The sequence below is a fragment of the Mycteria americana genome, chromosome 14 (assembly GCF_035582795.1).
Source record: "Mycteria americana isolate JAX WOST 10 ecotype Jacksonville Zoo and Gardens chromosome 14, USCA_MyAme_1.0, whole genome shotgun sequence".
Taxonomy (NCBI): domain Eukaryota; kingdom Metazoa; phylum Chordata; class Aves; order Ciconiiformes; family Ciconiidae; genus Mycteria; species Mycteria americana.
The window spans coordinates 15371371-15396132 of NC_134378.1; the positions used below are offsets into that span (position 1 = coordinate 15371371).

At 39.8% G+C, this 24762-nt stretch overlaps 3 protein-coding genes across 5 annotated transcripts in view; 1 reads left to right on the plus strand and 2 right to left on the minus strand.

Moving 5' to 3' along the window:
* The window catches only part of COL9A3 (collagen type IX alpha 3 chain), a 40055-nt gene extending 35983 nt beyond the window's left edge, over window positions 1-4072 (plus strand). Inside the window, exons 29-32 of the mRNA XM_075517215.1 lie at window positions 612-666; window positions 1410-1592; window positions 1864-1941; window positions 3897-4072. Of these exons, the coding sequence (XP_075373330.1) occupies window positions 612-666; window positions 1410-1592; window positions 1864-1941; window positions 3897-4072 (492 nt within the window). The remainder of the gene's footprint in view (window positions 1-611; window positions 667-1409; window positions 1593-1863; window positions 1942-3896) is intronic.
* TCFL5 (transcription factor like 5) lies at window positions 3714-11212 on the minus strand. Of its 2 annotated transcripts, none has more exons than XM_075517216.1 (7): window positions 10924-11212; window positions 9902-10691; window positions 8992-9178; window positions 8174-8333; window positions 7327-7573; window positions 6767-6908; window positions 3714-4208 (listed from the first exon to the last, which is right to left on the minus strand). In XM_075517216.1, exons 2-7 carry the CDS (start codon window positions 10633-10635, stop codon window positions 4185-4187), a joined length of 1494 nt encoding a protein of 497 aa, XP_075373331.1. In that variant the 5' UTR covers window positions 10636-10691; window positions 10924-11212; the 3' UTR covers window positions 3714-4184. The 2 variants fall into 2 exon arrangements, with proteins under 2 accessions (XP_075373331.1, XP_075373332.1); XM_075517217.1 differs by having other exon boundaries at window positions 3714-6037.
* Window positions 11213-13850: 2638 nt separating this feature from the next.
* DIDO1 (death inducer-obliterator 1) overlaps window positions 13851-24762 on the minus strand; it is a 56418-nt gene continuing 45506 nt past the window's right edge. For both annotated transcript variants that reach the window (XM_075517446.1, XM_075517445.1), the window contains exon 17: window positions 13851-19022. In XM_075517446.1, the coding sequence (XP_075373561.1) occupies window positions 15628-19022 (3395 nt within the window). In that variant the 3' untranslated portion in view covers window positions 13851-15627. The remainder of the gene's footprint in view (window positions 19023-24762) is intronic.

A 24762-nucleotide genomic window follows, 5' to 3' on the forward strand; every position in this document is an offset into this window, starting at 1 on the left:
AGTGAATAAATGGATCATGGGTTTTGGATGCATATGCAAAAAAATAAGGTCCTGCATTTGAGCAGGCAAAAGTAGGTAACTGTGCATGCACGCAAACAGTCTTGCATCAAGAGCTTACCAGTACAAAAAGATTAACAGTTTGCAAGCTTCAGCACTGAAGTCCCCCAGAATGCGTGCCCTGGAGAATTAACCTTCTCTCACAATGATGTACGGACAGATTATCTGCGTCCATTGGAACGGGCTTTAAGTCACCAGTTCTCATTACAAAAGTGAGTTAGAAGTTGGTCATTTAAAAATACAACTCCTATTCACTACTTCAAATGTTAGACCTCTGTCTTGGTCCAGAGCTCATGTTTCATCATTCAGGAAAAGCCAAATAAGCCCCAGATTAAATATCTGGCCTAACATTAAAATTAATCACTGCCGTTAGTATGACAGCTTCTGAATTGAAGCCGTCGTCTTTTGAAGAGGGGAAAGAACCCGCTCCTCTTCATGCACAACCCTGTCCTTCTTACTGAGCTGCTGGAAATGTTTCATGTCCTGAAGCTTCTGTCAGGGATGATTATCGATAACGCGGTTTGTGTAAGGACAGATTCTTCTGTTAATTGCAGGGCAAAGAGGCCAGTGAACAACATATAAGAGAACTCTGTGGGGAAATGATAAATGGTGAGTATTACTGAGAGAAGACTGGCTTTAATTACCCTATTTAACTGAAGACGAGTAGATCCTGAACGTAAGATGGCTCCTGAGATTTGTTATTTTTCTGTCTTAAGAAGAAAAAATACGTTGACCATTAAGGTAAGGAAATTATTGAGGAGGTCACCTTGTTGTCTCAGATGTCTTCCATTTTTCTAAAATTAGTGGTTTTAAATGATTCACACTGCAACATACAAAGTGTGCTGAAAGCAGCTTTGACACAAGTATCATCCACGCGCGCTGGCGAGCGTGTCTGCCCTAACCGGTGTCATTCTGAACGTCAGCTCAGAGGTTACGTTCACCATTTGGGATGAAGTTAAGCTCTGAAAGCTTGTTTCAGAAAACTTGTTTTAATTATTTAAGTATAATTTTCTAGAATACTTGACATCTTTTAAAGTGGTTTAGGAAACAGGAAATATCAATGGCTTAAAAACCTGCAGATTTCTGACCAAAATCTCCCTCTGTGGAGAATTTAAAAACTAAAAAGCCACAGATGAGCTGAGAGGACAGATGCAATGTTTAGTTTCCTTCTGCCAGAAGCAGTAAGCGTGTAGGAGTGGCGGGGAGCAGGATCTGCCCAAGCACGCAGCTCTGCTTTACGGCCACTCAGTTTTCAACTGCTCACTCAATTAAGCACACTTGGTGGCAGATGACAAACAGCCCAAGCAAAGAGTGAAAGTGTTGGACGTGCAGTTTTGAATTGTTCTTTTCAGATCAAATCGCACAGTTAGCTGCTAATCTGAGAAAGCCCTTGTCTCCCGGAATGACGGGTCGTCCTGGCCCGGCTGGTCCCCCCGGTCCTCCTGGAGCTATGGGGAGTGTTGGGCATCCTGGTCCTCGTGGTCCCCCTGGATACAGAGGGCCAACAGGAGAACTTGGTGATCCTGGTCCCAGAGGTAAGTGACTAAACCGACCTGCTTCTCTTTTATGCCCTCTGAAATGAATTGGCAAACTCGTACTAATTTCAGCAGTGGAGGAGAAAAGATCAAGCCTTGGGCAGCCGATGGAGTTCTAGAGGGCAGGTTTGCATTTTTAGGGGTGCAGTGTAAGCAGAGATCCTAGCAGTGTCCTGGGGATTTGGAGTTCCTCTTGGCCTTTCCCCTTCCTGGCCTTGGATCCAGCTGCAGTACACAACTCACTGTTGAAATCCTCTGTTTATGATTAAAGGTGACACTGGCGAAAAGGGAGATAAAGGACCTGTTGGTCAAGGTATTGATGGGCCTGATGGTGATCAAGGACTTCAAGGTAAGGCTGTGCAAATCATCTCATAACGGCTTGAGAGGGACAGCGCTGCGTATTGTTGGCAGTATATTATCACTGCTTGGTCCCCGTAATCGTTACAGTAGGGTTGTTTTCCTGTGGGTACAGCAGGTACCGACAGTTTGAACAGCAGAACTTAATTAGCACATCCCCTCTTCACACCACTCCTGTCTCGTCCTAAATGTTTTGGAGAATGTTTTTGAGAAGAGGCTGCTGGGACAGCCAGACTCTTCATTTGTTCTTGGTTTCTTCCACTAATGGCTGTGAAAGGTCAGGAGCTTTTATAGACGGGGAAGTCATCTTAACTACTCCCACGTGGCTGCCGGTGTCAGAAGGTTGTTATTGTCAGTGGTACTTCATATGCAGTACCCAGTTAATTACCAAGCAGTGTATCAGTTCATTTAAAGGTGTGCAATAACTGTGAGGCTCTGGCTCCAGATTAAGGCGAAAGGATCATGCCTGCTGCCTGCTGGACACGTGTCTTTTTGATGCTCTGCTTAAAGAATGCCCGCAGTGAAAGCTACAGCCTGGACTACCAGCTATAGTCCTCCAAAATTCAGTTTGTGTTTCTGGATCAAACAAGAGAAACCAGGGACAATATTTAATTTTACTAGAAACAAATATAACTTCCTAGTGTAATGATTTTGAGAAAGAGTGGTGTTACTGCTCTGTACCTGGTTATAATCCCAGTTCCCGAAGTTATGAATCCTTTATCAGAGGATTCAAAGATTAATTTATGCAAATTAATGAATATCTATTAGAAACTCAGAAGACCATTCTTTACTTTGCTCGCCTATTAAAGCAGCTTTTTGAACTGTGATTACGTCTGCACAGTGATTAAGTCACAGGCACCAAAAGCAGGCTCTGCATCCCTGTAATTTCATAAAACCAGAGTATTTATACCCAGGTGTCTTAGATTCTTCCATAAAACAACTGCATTAATCCATAAATGTTTTCTTTTCCAAAGCGTGTAAAAAGAGGCTAGGTTTAACATATGAGATATTGAAAGCATTTGTCCTACTTGTGAAACATGAGGAGATCAACAGTAGATGCAGTTCATCGCTTACATGAACAAAAAGAATCAGGCACCATCCCTCTATCATAATTAAGACGGGAATGGAGGTTTATAGAGCACCTGATGTAGCCGTCCCTCAGGGAGACAGAATCATCTTTTACAGTATTTGAGAAAGCTTCAGTAGCTTGCTGTTACAGAAATTAGTGCTTTGTGAATTATGTTTGGCATCTGAAGGAAAAAAGAAATAAAAGAAATAACAGCTTGAGTCTACCCAAAGCAGACATCATTTCTGCCAATAAACAAAATACATATTTTATCATGAGCCGATTTTTGAAATTAGACCCAGGTATAAAGGCAACTCCTCATCTGTAACGTCAGGGAGATGTTCGGTACCATCACTCTCTGCTCTCCTTCCCTTACTCGGAATCTGCACTCAGAGGGACAGTTGTGAGCACTCCTGTTGTCACAATAAGCAAGCTGTGAGCTCACACATCCAGGACATCCCTTGAGCAAACTGGTCAGGGATGACGTAAAATAATTCTGGTTACAAATTCCTTGTTCTTATTCACGGAGTCCTACACTAACTGAGGCAATACTGAGATGGAATCCAGTTCTACAACGGTCAGCAGAGGTCAAAACAGACACATGCAGTAACAAAAGCACGACACTAAACATCCGCCCTCAACTAACCGAGGTAATGCCAGTAAATCCAAAGGTACTCTAAAAAATCCAACGCACATACTCCAGACTCAGGCTAAATTTATTCAACACCTTGTACTCAACAGGCCATAACAAATCTGATGTACAGACACTCAAAGTATTTTAAGAACTCTAAAAGTAACACACACATATATACACATATATTAAAAAAGAAAAAAAAAGGGAAGGAAATAATTCATGTGATCTTTTTTCTCTTCTTGTTTAGGACCACCTGGTGTACCTGGAATTACTAAAAATGGTCGTGATGGTGCTCAGGGTGAACCCGGTCTTCCAGGGGATCCTGGTACGCCTGGTGCTATTGGGGCTCAGGGAACTCCAGGAATATGTGACACGTCGGCTTGCATGGGAGCTGTTGGAGCATCGACTTCCAAAAAATCATAAAACACCAGTACAAGAAGTGGAGAAGTGACTGAATATTTAAAGAAACAGTGCATTGTGAGAAAACAGACAGAATCCTCCTAGTGATAAATGGACAGATGTTCCTTCTATTATATTAAGTGGAGACTTTGACACAGTTCTATGAAAAAGAAAGCATCAGATTGAAAACTTTAATTAAAAAGATGCTTTATGAGTATTTTCTCCTCCCCCCAATTATTTTCCAGAATTTTTACTGCTAAACCACCTCACCTTCCCTTCCTCCCTTTGTTCAAGAGACCTGCAAGAGGAAGCATTGTTCCTTTTTACCATCACCCCCCCAGCCGTGTACCAAAGAGCACGACTTTTCTGTATAAACGTTGGAGCCTTGTCAATTGAATTCCTTGGTGCTGCTCCCACCGACTTTGTTAGTGCACAAACCTGCGCAAGACACATTGTCAAGGTATTCAGGCACCTAACTGCTATTCACATCTGTGGAAATGAGGCATTTAAATATCCCGTATTTTAATATCTTAAGATTCTGGCCTAAGTAAAGACCATAGCTTATGTATATGCTGTCAATTGTCACTTTTCAGATTGCACCTCAAATATTTGCCAAGACTAGTAAATAGTAATCCTCTTGCAATCAAATTCTGCAAAAGGTGTAATGTCTGTGTTTTAATTTACAGGGGAGAATTTCTGTATATTTCCATATGATAATAAAGGCAATTAAGTAACAGCATTTTCACGACCTCTGCTTAAGCTATTTGCACAGTAATTGTGAGTGAAACCCCCAATAAGAAAGGATGCTCTTCTAAAGTCCAGCCCAAAACACCTGTATGAACTGTTGTAAAAATAAAAGGAGATTTTTTTTAACCTTTTCTTTGTGATGTTGTAAGTGTCATTATACACCTCAAATTAACTCAGCTGAACTCCATTTTCCAGAAGTGGTTTTACTAGGATCATTTGGAAATAAATAGCTGCAAAATTGTCCATATCCGTGATTTAAAACAGTATTTATTTTGGGAGACCTTCAAAACCTGCTAGCATCATCTATTTTTAAAAATTAATAAAACCACTCTCAGCTCACACACTATTTTATTTCTGCCCTATATGCTAAAGCTTATGAACCAAGGAGTCATATTAATCTTTAAATAGGAAAATAGTTTCTGCATGTAAATAATCTACTGTTTACAATATGCCACTCTTGGACTAAAGTAACAACACAAGAAACTGTTGGACAGTTGTGTGCTAGCCATTAAAAATAGTATGTAAAAAAATGCTAACACCACTGTATTACACTTCAGGGCCAAGTATGTTAAAATATGTATGGCAAATGTGAACTCTGTAATATCAGCATGTTTTAGAAACTATGCACTTACTCAATTAACCAATAGAGCCTTTAAATTGTTAATGGAAAAAATGGGCATTATAATGTGGTAACTTTAGTTTCTTTTTACACTTGAAGAGTACATTTGCATCTAGTCATTAACATAACAGGACAGACTGATGTTCTACAACTACTCCTAACTGCACTGGATCATCTTAAAAAAAAAAAAAAACCCCAACAAAAAAAACACAAACAGAAAAAGAACGTATTTTTTATAACTAAAGGGGAGAGATACTTAGCTGTCATGACATTTCCTTGTAGCTTCTGGTCCCAAAGCCCCTTTAACAGGGCACTGATTTCTATTGCTGGTAGTTAACTTTTATTTCCATTTTGAATAAAGAATGTTTTCTTTAAAGCTCTATTTATATATTTTTACAAGTTATATTTTGCAATTCATATTCAGCATGTAAACGGAGAAAATAAAATACAGTTTGAGCCATTGTTAGTTAGCCACACTTGTCATACAGTTCAAGGCGGTCAGCTCAGACTACTTGGTCTCCATAGCCATGCGTGTTTTCCTGCACTGGGCACGTTACAAATGAGTCTGATCTTGCTATTTTTAGTCTCCTGCCTGTTTTACCACAGAACACAGTCTCAAATTCCTAAAAAATCAAAATACAAAAAATAACAATTATGTTTAATGTAGATATTTACTTGACATGGATGTTTTTGTCTCACTAGTGTCTTGGAAAAAAATAATGACCTTTAACAGGAAGTGCTGAGGAGCCATACCAGTATATTGACAAGGAGGTTTTCCTATACACGCTCCATCTGCTCTCTTAAGATACTCAGCAGAGCCAGAATTTCTCTGGGGCTGCAACTACTGGTGTGGTTGCATGGGAGCTGCTTATAGGGCGTATAAGCCTTTACTACTCTCACCCACTTTGAGGTAGTGTGGGCATGTAGCTGTGAATCCCATCCCTTAACTACCAGTTCATGGAAGCTAGCTGGAAGACAACTCCGTGAAACAAGCAGAAAATAGAGAAAATTAAGGAGGGGAGGGCAGGGAGGAATGACTGAAGAGGACCTCAATTCTACATTGTTGTCCAGGTAGTATCCTGCTCAGGAACTGGGCTAAAAAAAAAAAAAAAATTTAAAATCTGATTTGAAAACCCTGACTGAGGACAGCCTATGACTTCACGCTACTGAACGGAAACCATTGTGAGGACAGCTATTAAAAAAAAGCATTTTTAAAAGGAAGCTTCAATGATACAGAGGTCCTACACAAACAGCATCAAGCAGAAGCATGCCATGTACTTTCAGCTATGTTGTGATAGCTTTAAAACATTTCACATTTTTATCAAGAACAAAAATGAAATTAGATTTAAAACCTGTTTCAGAGAATCACCGTGCCTTTCCTGAATGTACTTCAGAAATGCAGTTGTCCACTGTAAAGTTGTTGCCTTATCAGTATCAACAGTACAGAATGGAACCAGAAGATTCAGCTCATCACAACAAATCCGGATTCTGCGCCTACAGGCAAATACAAAAGTTTATCAACCGCAGGGCGAGAAGGAAGGAAAAAAATAAAAAAAGGAAGACTACTCGCATGCGCTACAAGTCATGGACTTCGGGGACTTCTTTCTGTTTGCTACAAGCTTTGTATTTGTATATTAGTCATGTTATACGCAAGTTACCTTATCTTTATAGAATTGGTTAAATATTTTGAAATATTTTTGTTTGTTTACAGAATAAAAAACCCAAAGACAACCACAATGAAAAACACGTATTTTTTTGCTCTAACAAACACCAAACCCTCACCACCTGCCTTGCTTTTTCTTGTAGGTAAAACAAAATATGTCAAATTTACATTTTACTCTGGATAACGCCGGGAATATTACAGTATTTTAGGCTTCAAAAATTTTGGCTTGCCACTCCTCATAGAAATTACCTTCTGTCTCTCTCCATGCGGTTATGTCTTTCCCTTCGCTGAGCGATTCCGTCCTGTGAACCACTTTGCACCTGCATACTTGAATTTGACTGTGCTGACTGCCAAGGGCCCTGGGCAGATGCAGTACTCTGGCTATCGTCACGCATATTTTGAATTTCACTAAGAGGTTTGCGATCTATGTTTGCATCCGACGGGCTTATTCGGCTGCAACTCCTTCTGTTTATCGCTTGCTTGCATAAGGTGTCTTCTTGGAAAAACAAAGAGGAAAAGAAGAACCTATTTATAAACCTCCCACTAATCACTGAAAATTAAGATCATGGAACATTTTTTTTTTGTTGCTTTATTTATGTGGAATAATCTTTGAAGCTTTATTGCCAACCTAGATCGACTCTTACAGCAATGCGTGTCCTCCGGAAGCCCTAAGGCACTGCTTGCCGTTTCAAAATCCACCTAGCTTCTACTTTCTCAGACAACCCATTGAGGTCAGTGTCCTTCAGTTTGATACTGACTGGACCTGCTATATCAACTTTGGGGTCAAAAAGTGTAGAAAGAAACCAATTGCTTACTCTAGGCCCAGATCTTCAAAGGTCCTTTGCAACCTTGGGTTTTCTCATTTGAAGCTAGAAGCGCTAAACAATTTCGAAAGTACAGCTAAAATCATAGGTGTTGAATTTTTTTGGAGAAATCTCGTCCCATATTGCCTATAGCACATCTCAGACATAAAAAAACCACACCTGATACGATTCACTAAAATCATATTAATTCTAAAAAGCACACAAATTCAGAAAAAAAATTGTGGATTTGAAGGCCAAGACAAAGCTAAGTGAACAGAAGATAAATGGTTTACCTCCAACTTTAATCCAAACTTCCTCGGGCAAAGCTTTATTCATAGCACCTACTGTCTGTTTTGTGGATTCAATTTCCTGATAGCAGAAGGAGAACGTCTTGGGTATCCCAAGGTCTTGATGTTTGGCAGCTTCCAAAATAGTGCAAGACGTTCCAGAGGTCTGTGAAAACCAAAAAGGACTATATACATAGTCCAAAGAGGACTATATGCATAAAAAAAGAGACTATTTTGATATCTTCATGTTAACTTCTTAAGTTTTAGCCCCGTGATTCAATGTGTTCTATCAGAATAAACCCCAATTACTTATGCACACCACAACCATGGGTTTTTAACAGACTGCTGAATTTTTTGGGGATGCCTCTGACATTTCTGAGTGCCATGCTATCACTCTTGCTTCAGAGGTTACCACGAGTTGAGAGGAAAAAAAAAATCTTTTTCATCAAAATTAATTAGAAAAAAGCAACCATAGAAAATGGTACGAAGTGTGTCCTCCTTGTCTTGCGTAGATGAAGCAGATACACTGATAAACTCAAGAAAAAAAGTCCTTCCAGTAAGAAATCTAATGACCTATTGATCATTACCTGGATGCACGGTATTACAAATGCCGTAACTGCCACACAATTGGTTCGTGTGGCAAATTGCTTTTGATGGTCTTAAAGATTAACATAAGAATAAATTGCATTACAGACCATCCTGATCATCCCTATTCAAACCAAGTCACACTTTAACACAAACCTTTAGAATTATATTACACCTAAGACGTTAATGTTCTTAGCATCTGAAATTGGCAGAGTACTAGTGGTGAATCCGTTACCTACCTGTGCTTGTGAAGGATTAGCACTTCCAGCAGTAGAACATGTGTTCATAGTAAATAACGGGTATGTGAACTGTAAGGAAGGCGTAGCAGGTGCAGTCTTAGTTTTCCCTAATGCAGCACACTTGTTTTCTTGCTGATGAAGAGGAACACCTATCAGTTCTGACGGCTGTCGAATCAATGTTACTAAACTTAAAAAAAAAAAAAAAAAAAAAACAAACACAACAACAAAAAAAAACAACACAGAAAACATACCAGACTGACTACTTGAAAATGAGTGCAGAAAAATTTACAGCTACACATAATTCTAGTAACTATCACCAAGAAACCACTTTCATTTACTGTAAACAGAAATCATTGTTATTGCCATATTGCCTACTTCAGGGACAAAAAAAGGTCAGCTGAGAAGGTATTTTATTCTGCACAGCAACAATTCAGCTTTATGCCTCAATAAAATGTTTTATCAGCACACTAATACAGTTACAGGGCCAGACTGTAAAATGGTATTTTTGCTCAAAGTTTTCCCCATAGTCAGACTTCCACGTTATAACACTAATCAATTGCTTTTAATATTTCATTATGATCAAAAATCTGCTTTTAGCAAGTTGCATGTTAAAACTAGGTAATGTTCTTCTCTCACCTTTATTTAAATTACATGTTGTTATCAAGATTAAAGTTGTAAAGTAATTAATTTTGGAACTACATTCTGTGCCATTTATGCAATATGCAGAGGGGCCTAATCCGAGGTCAGTGGAGTTGCAGCCACGTTTGATTGGTACAGTTTAAAAAAGCCCAACCCACTGTTCTCATGGATTAAAAAAAGTACTGCTCTTAGGTTTCGTGTAGAAAATCAGTTTTGAACTATACGATGATACACAGTTTAATGACATAAACTAAAATTAATTGCAACACACTTGTTAAGAGTTACTCCAGATTCTCGGGGTTCTTGACATCTGGGATTTTCTGTCTGGATGCTGTTGAATCTGTCTTCCAACCGAACTCTGACTGCAGATTTAGATCTAGGCTCTGGTGCCAGTGCCGAATTTTCACCAAGTATGTTTCCTTTATTCGCCCCAACAAAATTTTCACCATGTTTAACTTTTACTAAACTGTGTCCTGGGACGTCTACAGAGCTACTGTTAGGCATTTTATCTGTTGGGTTCAAAGGGAGGTTAGACTCGCTAAGTAACATCATTCTGAGCTCCTGAAAGTCAGCATAGCCCAAATGTGGGTTGGAACTTAGCAAATTGCTGTCAGAAGGTAATCCTGACTGACAGATAACTGGGTAAACAGACTGGTTCCCAGAGCTGTTTGATGAACACCCCTCCTGACTGGTATTCAGTGAGGTCTGGTGCAGAGGGGGGTCTGCAGAATTACCAGGTGAGGAGAAAGAATTGAGCCTAGCTTCCACTTCACCTTCACTAGCTTGTGCCTCCGTATGCGAGTAAAGTATGTGCTGCAGCTGGGTATACTCAATTTCCATCATCTCCACCAGGCTGACGTCTGTGGTGGTGAAGCTAAGATTTTGCTCACCAAAGGAAACGTCACTTGAGCCTCCAGGTCCGACAGCAACCGGAGCAGGATCAGGAACACTAGCTGTGCTTTGAGGAATGGAGGTCTGAGGCTCCTCTGGGGCTGATCCTGACATGACTACAGTAAACCTAATCAGTTACCAATGTCTCTTTCAACAGTAAACCATAAAACCTGCAAAAATTATCAGTACTGTCCATTAGAAAAAAAAAGGGGGGGGGGGGACAAAAAAACTGCACTTAATACTGATCCCGTACCACCGCGAGGTAATGAAGCAAGGAACAAGCTGCCGACAGCGGGGTACCAGGCGGTGTAACCATGTCTCCCCCCTCTAATGGCCCCTCTGAGCCCGGGTGAAACCCTCCCTCCCACTCCAAGACAGCTGCTCACAAGAAACGGATTTCACCTGCCAACACCCGGCCTCGGGAGAGCGGCTCTAGGTACCGTGCTGCCTAAGACTCCCTCAGAAGAGCCCCCATGTGCCTGTGAGCCCCGGCGCGGCCCCCGGGGAAGGCGGAGGGACAGGCCCCGGCTGACAGGAGCTGGGGGGAGCAGCTCGCCCGCCCCGCCGCCGAGGGGGCCAGCCAGCCCCCCCGCCACGCCCCGCGGGCGGAGGGTGCCCTGGGCTGCGAGGGAGGCGGAGGAGGGGAGCCCGCCGCCCCCCTCAGCCCACCCTAACGCTCGGGCAGCGGCCAAACCCCCCCACCGACCCGCGGGCCCCGCGCCGCCGCCAACCGCCCCGCGCAACCGCCGCCCGCCGCCCCGCCCCGCGCCTGCGCTCTTCGCCGCCCCGCCCCGCGCCTCAGGCGGCTGCTCGGCCCTGGGCGACCGTGGCGGGCGGTGCCTCGGCCCGGCTCGCCCCGACAGCCCGCGGGGAAGAGTCCGCCGCGGTGCAGTGATTGGTACCCGGCTCTCCTTCGCGGCCTGGCGTTGGGGTTGTTGTGTTTTGTCCAGTTCGGGCTGAGGAAAGCCGGCGAGGCGGGGTGGTGGAGCCCGGTCCGTGAGGAAACGTCCAGGAGAAACTGCCAAGAGCAGGGAAGCGCCGGGAGGGGAGAGAGGAGGCTCCCTCCAACTCCCATCTCCCATCCTCGGGCGAAGCCTCCCCGTTCAGTGTGAACGCAGCCAGGCTTTTTTCACGCCAAGCCGTTACATAGGAACACAGCACTGCTTTTCCACATAAGGCTTCCTCGTTAAACATGAACGCGACAGGAATTGTTTTTCACCAACCCGAGGCTTGGGGATTTGTCAGCCCCACAGCCTGCAGGAGACAGATGTCTTTACTTCGAGTTATTTTAAGAGCAGGGCTCAGCCGTTGGGGAGCACAAGGCCTGTTGAATGGCAGGGGGTGCGTGGTCTAAGTCACTCCCTAGTATTTTAAAAATCCTCCCCAAAACCAGCTCGGCCCAGGCTCCGAGGTCCTGACACGACTGATCACATGTCGTGTCCGTTACCATTTTCTGTGATTCAGGCACCGTTACCAGTTGTTACCACTGATAGCACAGATAGCATGAAGGACAACTGTAAGAGAGACAAGAGGCCACAATGGTTTGACATTAACCCCTATGTTTTGTTTCATCGTTGCAGGGTAAAGGCTTTTCCCTTTTTGCTTTTTTTTCCCCCACCAAGAATGCTTCTGTGAAGCACTGGAGGCACGAGGCTCTTTCCTACATCCAATACACAGCTACAGTAGCCCTGGATTTCCTATTGTAAGATTAAGTTACTAAATTATAAACACTGTAGTAGTCTGCCAGTGTTTAAACACCATTCTTTTGACAGAAATTTAATCCAAAGCCCCTTTAAAAAGTTCAATTTTTCTGGACTTGTAAAGTGGTATTACCACATGATTTCATGAAAACAAGCTTGGATGCTAGGTCTTCCACTCAGAGACCATCTGAATGCATCCACACGGAATCACTCTCTCCACAACAGGCATCTCACGCCCCTGAGCACTTTGTTTGTACATTCGGCCTCCATTACGTATCTGCTGCTGGTTACGTATTTTAGTATTAAAAGCAGATGCCGATTACAGAAGACACATTCTAGAAACAAGCCAGAGTGTGAAAGGCATGAAAGTGCTACTCTAGCTCATAAACAGAATAAAATAAAAAAACAATTTCAATACTTTATGAAATCTTTATTCTCTTCAGGAGGTTAAAAAAATAAAATCTGTTAACTGCATTCTTTCATGACGTGCATATTCAATCAAGGTAGCATGCACAGACATTTTCCATGTCAAAGTCTGCCGTATGATATGAGGTGTAGCCAAAGTCTGAAAGCTACACTGGTGACTTTCCTCTAGAAACAAAAGCAGAAATCTTAAAAGCACTTTTGTGCAGACTGGACTCAATACACGCTTCCCTCCTCCTCTAATCCTTCTGCATGCTCTCCTTTAGAATGCATGTTGGAATGCATTGTTAGAATGCAAGTTGCAGTATTACAGTCTCTAATACATGTAATAATCTTTCTGCTTATATTGTTCTAGACCTTTCAGAGGCTTTTACATAAAAATTTAGCAAAATACTCTTTGGAAAGTTAATTTAGCTTAGTACAAACATAGCTAAAAGCTCTAAAAAGTTATTTCGTGTTAATCAAAAGCTTGAACGTAGCCAGACAATTGTTTATTTTTCTTTCTTGCAATGCATGATAATAATTCAGCACCATTTTTAGTCTCTGTAAATTGAGTTAAATTGTTATGTTCTTTTCAGCCTGGCTTTTACTGTCTGCTGCAGTGTAGAACATAGGAACCTTGCTGCAATATCCAAGTCCAGGTCATTATAAACTATATAAAGCTATGGTTTAAAAAAATAAGTCATTAGTGTCTGTCTGTATGCTGTTGACTTTTTTGCCACTACATCTGTGGGAGGATGCATTGACTGTTGCTAAATCGTGAACAGATTGCCCAAACTGATCTGTGATAAAGGCATGCTTCCTAGAAGATGAAAAGCCACACATCTATTTCCATAACAATGTAAAGTCAAGGAATTCATAAATGGTGTGAACTGAGTTTCTCTTAAGTTCAGAGCTGACCTGAATTAATTTTTTCTTTTCTTTAGATTTTTTGGTATAAAATCTACAAGTTACAAACTTCCTAATTCAAATAAAAAACCCCCTTCAGAATAAATCAGGCGATGTTTTAGAACTGAGAGAAAAATCACAAGCACAGATTTTCATATGCTTTTTAGAATGCCTACAATTAAACATCCATTGGTTGTGACGTCTTGCCAAACATCATCTTCCGTTAAACGAGGAAATGAAACCCGTGTGCCATCAGTCTCTTGTGGTTTGTTGAGAAGTAGCAATATTTAGAAAATAATATACACATACAGATTTAAGAAATGGACAACAGTTCTCTGTAGATGTTTATTCTACTTACAGTAACAAAAAACCTGTGAAGTCCCATATTTTAATGTACAGTGATATATTTTGCCATATAAAATACAATTTACAGAAATTTCTATCAAGTAAACCTAAACAAACACACTTACTTTTTGCATACTTTTATGTATGTCTTTAAATTAGAAACATCTCATTAAGAAAAAAATCTTACACCATAGTAGATGTTTGCATTTAATACCACCTCTCTGCATTTTAACATTTTGTCTACAGGTTCAGAATACAGATGATCATTTCAACCAGCAAATCCTTGATGTGTAAGGACTTCAAAGATGCACCAATATGAACGGTAAAATCTGTAGTGAGATACATGGCATACACGCTACTTGTTATGTAGTCTTCAAGATGCAAATGTTTATAGGAATCTAATTTTACACTTCCAAAACTATTTTATAAAAATATCAAAATATTTACCCAACTGTTAATTTACACGGTCAAATAAATTAGCAGGGTTTTATTTCATACTTCAGAATTACGTACTTGAAGAGTACATGACAAGTAGCAATGTAATGTATTTCACAATGAAAAACTTCCCTCTTGAATTACAACATGAAGTACCACCACTCTTCTTTCCAAGCTTAATGCAGTTATACCTTTTTCAGTGGAGAGTTTTATATACACTACCAGCCTAAGTAGGGTCTAACAAAAAAACAGTGACACTTTTTTTTGCAGGAGCAAAACACTTTTATAATGAAAAGTACAATAAAATGGGGACATTTCTTAAGTCTATGGCAAAATTCTGCAAAAACAAGGCCAAAAAAAGGCTCCACTAAATCAGTTCAATCGAAGTAACAGATTTAGTGCCTATTTAACCAACTTATTCTTCTTTCCTTTGGGATACCAATTCATTCATAGTCTTAGCCTTTTTCAAATACGTCTGATGTTTTTGTAAGTTTTGCTGGTTATAAAGGTGCTACTCTTGTCTGTTCTTTAATTACAGATTTGTAAAAATGCGATATTTAAAACCCCTCAGCCTCATGAAAAAAACTACGTACGACTTGTTTCTTTGCTGTACACTTAACAGATGGATTCCAAAACACAAAATACCTGTATATAAAAAGGAAGATAGTGCACTTTAAGCTTATAACATTCCGTTTTCAAATCCTCCGTCAGTCACAAGTAATTATTAACACTGTTCTTCTGCAGCCTTTTCCGAAATACACGACCCTTCCGTTGTAAAATAAACAAGACAGCAACATTGGACTCCTTTTTTTAAAGCGTGTGCTGTAGGAACAACTTTGACACCAAAATATCATGTAAATGAGATGTAAAGGTATGGCTCCTAAGGTCTGGATTAAATTCTCTTATAAAATTACAATTCAAGTTACTGGAAAACATAACTTTATAATCTTAAAAAGCAATATGCTCTTCTTAGACTTTTTCCATTTCTGTACTGTAAATGGAAATTTTAAGATAAAGATGCAAGTAGAAAAACAAAATTTCAGTACAGGTAACGCTGTGAATTTTTATAAGAAAAACATTATGCACAAAATGCAGCAAGTGAAAGTCCGGTATGTTCTTGCCTGTTATCTATTCGAGTATTTTCATTCACAGTTGTTCAAAAATTGCTAATTCGTCAGTACATTTTGTAAGGCTAGTTTTACAACAGCATTTTTGTAAAGGTGAGAATATACAGTATATACAGAAGATGCTGACTCAGTCCTTGCTGTGTTGTAAAAGTGTATTATTTATGGGAAATAGAATGTCAATCATATTTCTATGACTGATTAGTGGAAGATGAAGCTTCTGTTTCTGTTGGTTTCTGAGTTTCCTTCGGTGTTTCTGGCTTCACCTCTTTACCAATTTCCCTACTCTTACTCCGATCTTTGCGATCTTTTCCTCTTTCTCTTTCACGATCTCGATCTCTCTCTCGATCTCTTTCTTTTTCCCGGCTTCGATCCCGGTCCCTGTCTTTCTCTCTGTCGCGATCTCTGTCTCTGCTTCTTGATCGCTCTCTATCACGCCTCCTGTAGGATTCTCTCTCTCTGGGTCTTGCTCTCTCTCGGTCTCTGTTTCTTTCCCAGTCTTTAGACCGCTCTGAATCCTTTTCTCTATCTTTGTTTTGGTTTCTGTCTCTATTTTTATCCCATTCCTTGTCTCTGTGTCTCTCCCAGTCCCTGTCTCTATTCCAGTTTCTGCCACGGTCTCTTTCCCAAGGTCTGCCATGTTCTCGATCCCTTCGTCTTTCCTCAAAGGGTCTACCTTGTCGATTATCTGCTTGCTGAGGCTCCGGCTGATCTAAAACCTTGTCTTTATTTCCTCCCTCATATCTCTCTCTCTGTCTCCCTTCAAATGCCTGGCCTCTAAATTCAGGATTTTTGCCTTCTCGGAAGTCAGATGCTGACCACTGTCCTTCTGACTCAGATCCTTGTCCAGAAATATTGGAAAGAGATGCAGATGGTCCGGCTTCCTCCCACATCTCTTTTCTGTGGGGTGGTGGATGGCTTGGAAGGTCCAGAAGTGGTCTTGGGGTTGGCTTCATACCTTGTGGTGACTGACCTTGGAAATGAAATCTAGAAGGGGGAGGTTCATTTTCTTCTGGAAACAGTGCAGGTGTGGCTCCTCTTGGTCCTCCAAACTGAAGCGGTGCTGGACCTCTCTGGTTGGCAAATCTGGGTGGTGGACTCCCTCTCCGTTCTTCAAATGGCTGTGGCAAAAGTCCTCTTGGACCAGGTATATGATTTGGAGCTGGACCTCTCTGCCCTTCAAATTGATTTGGGTGAGGCCCTCTTGGTCCCCCAAAATGGCTCGGGGCTGGACCTCTTGGCCCTCCAAACTGAGGGCCTCCTCTCTGTCCTTTAAACTGAGCTGGTGGGGGTCGTCTTTGACCTCCAAAAGGAAAAGGCGAAGGTCCTCTGTTTCCCATAAACTGAGGTGGATCTGGTCCTTCGAACTGTCCTGGAGGCCTAATCATTTCATTATATTGGGAATCTGAGAATTCCCTTTGTTCCATGTGAGGTTCCCTACGATCTTCAAACTGAGATGGTGACATTCCTCTTGGAACACCATGATAAGAAGGGGCAGGGCCCCTATTATCACCAAAAAGAGATGGTGGTCCATGCTGTGTAGAAAATAAGGAAGGAATGGGACCCTTTTGACCTCCAAATCTTCCAGATGGAGGTCCTCTTTGCCCATCGTTATTTGGAGAACCATGCTCTTCAGAGAACTGTGGTGCCGGTCCTCTAAAATTAGGTCCATGAGGTCCTCCAGGTGCATTGATCATCAGTGGCGGTGGAGGCCCTCCTTTCTGCCCAGACAAAGAAAATGGAGGTCCAGCTCGGTTTTCTTCAAAGTGCTGTGGGGAAGGTCCGCCCTCACTCTGAACTGATGGAGATTCAGTTTGTTCTACAAATTGATGAGACTGAGGATTTCTTTGTTCGTCATATTGCACTGATGAAAGACCCCTCTCTGATTCAAAGTGACCAGCGGCCTTTTCCTGAGAAGTAAACATTGTATTTGAAAAAGAATCCCTTCCCATTACTTCCTTTGACTCATTTGACCACGATACTTTATGCATATCTTGCAAAGACTGACTGTCGTTTGATGTGGAGAAATTAGGCTGAAAAGACGTACTTGGAGGTGTTGGAAGCAGCACTTTACGTAAAGGTTTGGATGTGGAAGGTTCTCCAGAAGCTGTTTGACTCACATTTTCCAAATTAACTTGAGCAGTGTTTTCAAATTTGCTGTTAGATGTCTCTTTCTGGGACACCGTAGAAGCCTTTTCACCTGAAACCCAGTTATCACCACTAAAACCAGGCTGAGTAGCAGAAATTAAAGTTTTATCTTCCTTACCAAGTGAAGTCTGCAAAGCATTTGGAAAACTTGCTGGAGCAATTTCTCTTGTGGATATCTCATTCTGTACCACCTGTGGCTTTATTCGAGAATCAACATTATCATTAGTCTCTGTCGCCATTCTTCTAGCTTGTCGAGGATCTCTGTTCTGCCTTGGGTCACAGCCCTGGTTTAAAACTTGTGCTTGCTGATTTAAAGATGAAGGTAAATCTACTTTTTGTGTAGCTTGCTGGTCCTGATGGAATAATTCAGTCTTTATTAGGGAAGATTTTGGTGGTGGTGACATTAAAGCATCAGACACTGAAAAATGAGCCATTGAAACACCAACAGCTGCTCTTTGTTGTCTGAGGGCTTCTTCTTGTTCCTCTAGTTGTCTTTTCTGCTCTTCTATTTGTTTGTTTAATTCTTCCAACATTTTTTGCTGTTCTACCAGGGATGAGGCAGCAGATAAATCAGGCACATACGAAGCAGATGTTTCCGAAGAATTGCTTTTAGTGTCTGTATACATTTTGTTAGGTAAATCATCAACAGTAACTTTTGCTTCTTCCAGGATAGTTTCATCTTCTGGATCGTAGGCCTCATCCTCTAGTTCTGCTGTATTAGTTGGCTTTTCCACATTGTATCGTTTTTCACTTTCACCAGTCTGCATTTCAAAAGCTTTCTCCGGACCATATTCTTCTTCAGGATCATATGGTCTGTCATCCTCCTCCTCTTCTATAGCTCTGTCTTTTGACATCTGTCCAAACTGTTGCACAATGGGATCTAGCAAAGGAACACCTGACATTCCTCCATCAGCAGCAGCTTGACCTTCCTGATTTGAAGACTGGACAGTTTCAGAATCCTTAGCAAGAGGCTCAAAAGTCTTCTTTTTTCCAAAAAGCGTCTGCAGGATGTGCTCAAGAGGTGTGGCGGTTTTTGAGGATGAAGAATGCGTAGCAGTAACGCTTGCAGAAGCAGCAGTCGAAATTGGTGGTGTTACAGAAGTTGTGGTTCCACTTTTAATTGAGGACAGTATTTTTAATACTGAAGGTGTAACTGCTGAGGTGTCTGGAATGGGAAGTGGGGGTGGAGGTGGAGGAGATCCAGGTGGTGTCGTACTTACAGCTGAATCTCCTGAATAAAGAGTGTATTTCGAAGTCTTCTTCTCTTGCGAAGCAGCTAGTGGCCCTTTAGAGAACAGTGATGTTTCTGTTTCCTCATGTGCTTGAATTCTGCTTCGCTTTTCCTCTATCTTTTCAGTTTCAATGCCAGTGGCGAGACGTTTCCCTTTCTGACAGATAACCAATCCAAGAATTAAATTTGGCCGAGATGACTCAAGACCTGAAAGGGAACACAAAGATTGTATATGTAAAAAACTAATTTTTAATTATGCTTTCAGTAGAAACTTATCATTTTATATAGTGGCAGCTACAAAAGTCATAAAGATAACAATTTTTCTAAATTCCATTAGATGACCTATTGGCAATTTTCATTAGTTCATAAGCTATGCATCTATATTTCTTTACTTTTTATACATATTTGTATATAGTAAGCAGAGAAATGTTTTAATTCCTTCCTTGATATTTTTAATAAAAGATTGCAGCAACAGATATGATTATTAAAAAGTGTCTCTGCAAATGTTCAAAACCAAAGGAAGTTTTTATACTTTTTGTATTGTTACATCGTTTTTGTTGTTGTTCAACCACCCCGACCTCTCCCCCTGAAAAATCATATATTTACTTTTAAATAGTTTGCAAATATGTTGTATACAGAGATATTGAAAAGTGAGAAAACCTGGGCTCAACTTCATAACTATATTCCTGTTATAATCTGTGCTAAAGACTACAGTGACATTTACACCAGTCTATAAACATTTTGTCTATCTCTAAGTGAAACAAATACCAGTAATTACTAAAAAGATAATCTCAAACAAACTGTGTTTGGAAACAGTATTAAAGCTTGTAACCCATTCCCTGTGTGTTTGGTTTTTTCCAGCTAGACGTTGTTTTAAAATGTGATAGAAGCCGGGAAACTGATAACTAGCATACCAAACAAGCACCGGAGAGCTTAAGCAGACACGAGTTTAGCACACGGGAGAAAGGGACGCTGGGTGCGTTCGCTTTCTCTGCAAGAAAATGCTGGGTTGGGTATGAACCTGGTATGCAGAGGGCAAGGTGACTTTAAACCCTCTGTTGCAGGATTCAGTTTGATGCTGTAAGGCCTTTCTATAAGTAAAAAAACCATTGTGAGCAGAATTACTCCTTTGTGAAAGCTTCCGGCTTGAATCCTTAGAGAAGTATATCCAAAAATTATGGGAAAGTTTCTGATAAAGAGGAAAAATGCAAAGGTTGGTAGGTCTGTTTCATGTTACTGTATTTCTTCCTTTTACATGCACAGTTCCCACTGGCACTTGTGGAAGATGAACATGTCCAGAATGAAGGGCAGGGAATAAATCCTTTAACATACAGTTGGTGGCAAATGTCGAAAAGCCATATAAAGAGAGGCTTTTTTAACTTCTGGATTTAATGACTTCTAAAAGGTCCTCATTTGAGGACCACCGTCTTTCCCCCGTATGTGCCATTAGTTATTATTTGCATCCAGCTAGGAAGCAGTAATATAGAAACACAGAACAACCTATAAAGTAACAGGTAATATTCACTGTGATTAAAAGGTAAGGCGAGGACTCGGACCTACGTTGTTCCTTCTATGCATAATGCTGTAAGTAAGAGGGTTTTTTATATATATATGTTCCTTGTTCTTATTAAACCAAACCAACTGCTCATTAAGGAACAATTTTTAAATATCTAATTATTAGCACTGAAAACTTTTTGACACCAACAAAAAACCCCAAACCCACAGGTGCAGATATATTCCATTAGCAAACCACATGCAGAGATACGTTACTTTGCTGAAACAACTGAATTTGAAGCTTTAAGGGGACTCTTAAATTTACCATCCAATTATGCAGAATTATTTGCAGTTTGCTAAATAACACAGCAAAACCATAGCTGCTTTGTTTTAAACTTACTATTTCTCTTCAATACTTGCTATGTATTTCATTAAGCAATAACTTTTGTTCACAGAATGTCCCCCTAAATCACTGACGCTTCCACTTCTTACGCTCAAATCTTATCCCATATAAACCTTATTTTCCCAATAATGAACTACAGATAAGACGACAAAGACAGTAATTTTTCAAATAAAATAAGTTAACTTCAAAGTTTTATGAGATCTCTTGACAACTGAGGGGAAAAACCCTCCTCTCAAATTCTGTGTTCTTCTGATTGTAACTGGTAATAGTACAGTACCATGACTTAATGAAGAAACCAGCAAAGTCTGGTTACTCCCTAGAAATAGTCTTTTTAAAAGACCAGACAAAATTATAATGAAAATTTGAGGCCAATCTAAAATATTTGCTTGAGATTTCCTATCAGGAATGGCTCTCGTTATAATTATGCTGAGAAACAAGACTAATTAAATTTGAGTGAAAGTTTTTGGAAAACAATTATTCTGTAGAATGCATTCTAGATCCAAAATAGAATTTATATTATTTCACAGTTCAGTGGTCAAGTTTTACATAGTGCTGTGGTTAAGAGGGTATTGGACATGCTGTTTTAAATAATCTTTTATTTTTCATTTTGTAGTACATATTATTTCCTATTTGTACAGCTAAAAGTCAGTGCCAAAAAGTTTTTCTCCTCCAGGTACAAGATTTCTGTGTTAGTAAGTGGTGTCAATTTTCACCACCTTCTTTCATATTTAGACAAAAAATATTAAAATTATAAATACACAAAGAAAATTAACCGGCTATATTACCAGAACTAAGATTTGCTAATAATTCAGTATATGCACAAATTAGCCCCTTAAGAGGGGTAGGGATGCCGAGATGTACAATGCAAGTAGGCAGGACAGGAAGTAAACAAATAATTATTTTCAGTCAATCTAAGATTATTCAAAAAGGACCACATAAATACTTGACTTCTCCAAATACTCATTTGCACCCACAGCCTAGAAGCAATTCTAGCAGTTCTGTTCACAATAACTTACTACCTTAAATGAAATGATATTAATATATAAGATCAAGGCACAGTTCAAAAGTAAGACAACTTAACCAGGGAAAAAAAACCATTCACAATTTACAGTCAGAATAGACTCATTAGTTAGAAATGGTTCACTGTGTGCGAATTTGCTTTGTATTTTTTCTTTGTATATGAATAACAACTCCACATTTGGTCAGTGTTGACCAGTGCAGACTATCTCACAAATCGGTGTTCATCCAAAAACTCCTAGCAGGCATTTGCTGTTCTTCTGTTGTTAATGTTTTGGTTATCTACTTTTATGCAGAGACTTGTCATTTATGCAATTAGTCACAATGAATCTCAAACACTGAATAACCGAAATAAACAGGTTTCACAAATCCATCAGACAGGATATCTAATAAACAGCAATTACTGAAAAATCAGTTTTGAATCCCTGTAAGAAACAGAGATCAAGTCACTAAAACAGGGTAAAATTTTAATATACTTTCAAGATAATAAATTCCAGTAGTAAATTAATAGCATTAGTTATAATTTAATCTGTTAGAGTTTAGTCATCATAGAATAAATCCATTGAAATTTTACATTTTGGTACTGTGATTTTACACAAATATTAGAAGTTATACCTAACCTGGCTTCTACACTCACTCTGTTCAAAGCGATCAAATACTAAATGCTTCTTTTGAATGCAAACATACAGCTAGACCAGCATTTCAAAGGTCAGTCCCATCCTATTTCAATACCCACAAATAGGGTAAGCACCTAATTTTAGGTAATAACAAAAACGTTGGCTGCAGTCTCCAACTATTGCTCAATGACTGTCTTCCACAAGCAAGCATTTTAAAAGTGCTGCAAGCTGTGTCAGCAGAGTTAGTAGCTTTCAGTGCTAAATTATTTATAAAAGTTATTATCCTATTATGTATTTGAAGTCCACATGCTGGTTTTATTGAGTTACATCCTGTAACTAAAGCCATTAAAACAGGATATACTAAATATTAGTATTGGATGAGTATTTGTTTTTCTTACCCTCAAATAGATTTTTTCATTAAATCAGTTTTACCATATTTATGCATATAATGGCCACATTTTTCCCTGTCATCATCAGCTGGTACCAAGTTACCTGTACTGTTAAAGATATATGCCTAATTCCGTACATCAATGACAAAACCAGGGGAATGGACTAAGCATGGTGTACATTTTTAAACTGCAGAGACCAATACAAGATTTTCTTTAAACTTTATCAACAGCATTTAAATATTTGTCCCAATTAATCATGAGAGTAACTGACAACTATCATCAAATTTGGGCACCCTTAATTCAGGGGTAGAGATCCCTTCCAGCATTGTAATACTGTTGCACGTCAAGGTACGCTTCCTGAATGGAATTGGCTGGCATAGAAAATAAGGTTCGTAATGCCGTGTTCTTCTACCACTGCTACTTTTCATAATGATATCTGCTGAGATGAAGACACCTAACTCCATTCAGAGTAGTTAAAATTTTGTTCCGTTTGTTGTAATTTTTAAGAGCGTTCTAAACAGCGTGAGATTTCGTGCCTTCATACTTTAAGGAAAAACACACTTCCTATTGTAAACTACCAAGAGATACCAACATTTGAGGAATCCTTTGCTGATATATGGCTGGTTTATTAAAATTAATTTATTTTAATTATGTAAGATACTTATTATGTTCCCAACCTTCCCACTAAATCCCTTAATAAATCACTTTGTATTGGTAATTAAGTTGATTATACTGTTTTTTACAGCGTGCTTTGAGATCTACAGATGAAAGTGCTAAATAACGTTAAGTGTGTATGTGACACTGACAAGTAAATTCACATACAGTAAACCATTGCAAAAAGACAATGCAGAAGAGCCCACTGACACATAAAATCTGGTAAGAAATGTCTGAGATAAATTAAGTATAAATACGGATAACCTTCCATTTTCCTCTGTTTTTAAATCACCCATGTCAAAGTTTTTTGTAGATCTTCTAGGTACTAGCGCAGTTCAGAAGTCCTCAGTTGTGTTCCAAATCCAGTCCATCAGAAAACAGGAGAAATTCATAATCCATACGTGCCTGATGGAACTGGTTCATACAGCTGGAATATCTTCTAACTAGGATTTCTGGAGTGGCAGGGTTTTATTGTCCTCTCCCCTCCTCCCCCCTCCAGTCGTATTTATCAAATCATCTTAAGCTATCTAAAGCATAATGCTTTTCGAGTCCTTGCTAAACTCTATTTGAAGGTACACAATTAAATTTAAGGAGACAATGACCACTTTCCGTAAAATATTTTTATTGATTGTGAAAGCAAGAAAAAGCGGTAAATTCCATCAGATGTCATTAAAAAGTATGGATTACATGTCTTTTATGCTGTGGTTTTAATACATACACAAGAACAGAAAAACAGCTTACCTGATTTTTTTGCCCCCCCCATACTGGATCTGGTTATAAAATATGAACAGGCTGCTACAGAAGTTTCCAAGAAGTGTGAACTGATGGCAGAAGCCTAAGTGGGTCTTCTGTGAAGCTGTTACATCATATGGCCTCTCTGCCTTTGGAACCTTGTTTCTATTGTTATCCTTTAATCCACTTTGCCTACAAATATGCATTTCAATTTGGAAACCTGACTCATAAAATTTGCCTCCATGAATGACACCTGCAAATGATACCTGTATTTCTTCTGAGCAATTCCCTCCAGTTTTGAAAATCGTTTGGACTTGAAATTCAGCAAAACCAGGCTGACATTACAAATTTCTATACTAATACTTAGTAGAGTTTGTCTACATTTGCCAACCTCCAATCTAAGAGTGTCATTTGAAATGGAACCTATAATGGAAAAGTAAAAGGAAGGCTGGTATTTCCACAGGAATGCAAGCAGGCAACAATTAGGTAAGTGCCTCCCTAAAGGAGGTTATTTATTAGCCCAGCAAAAGACTGCAGACACTTACAGCTGATTCAATGGCCAATGCCATTCTTGTGTTCCTGTCCAGAAAGGAGGGTATTTCTTTTGTCCTGGCTGGAAAAACCAGTCCATGAGTTAAGAC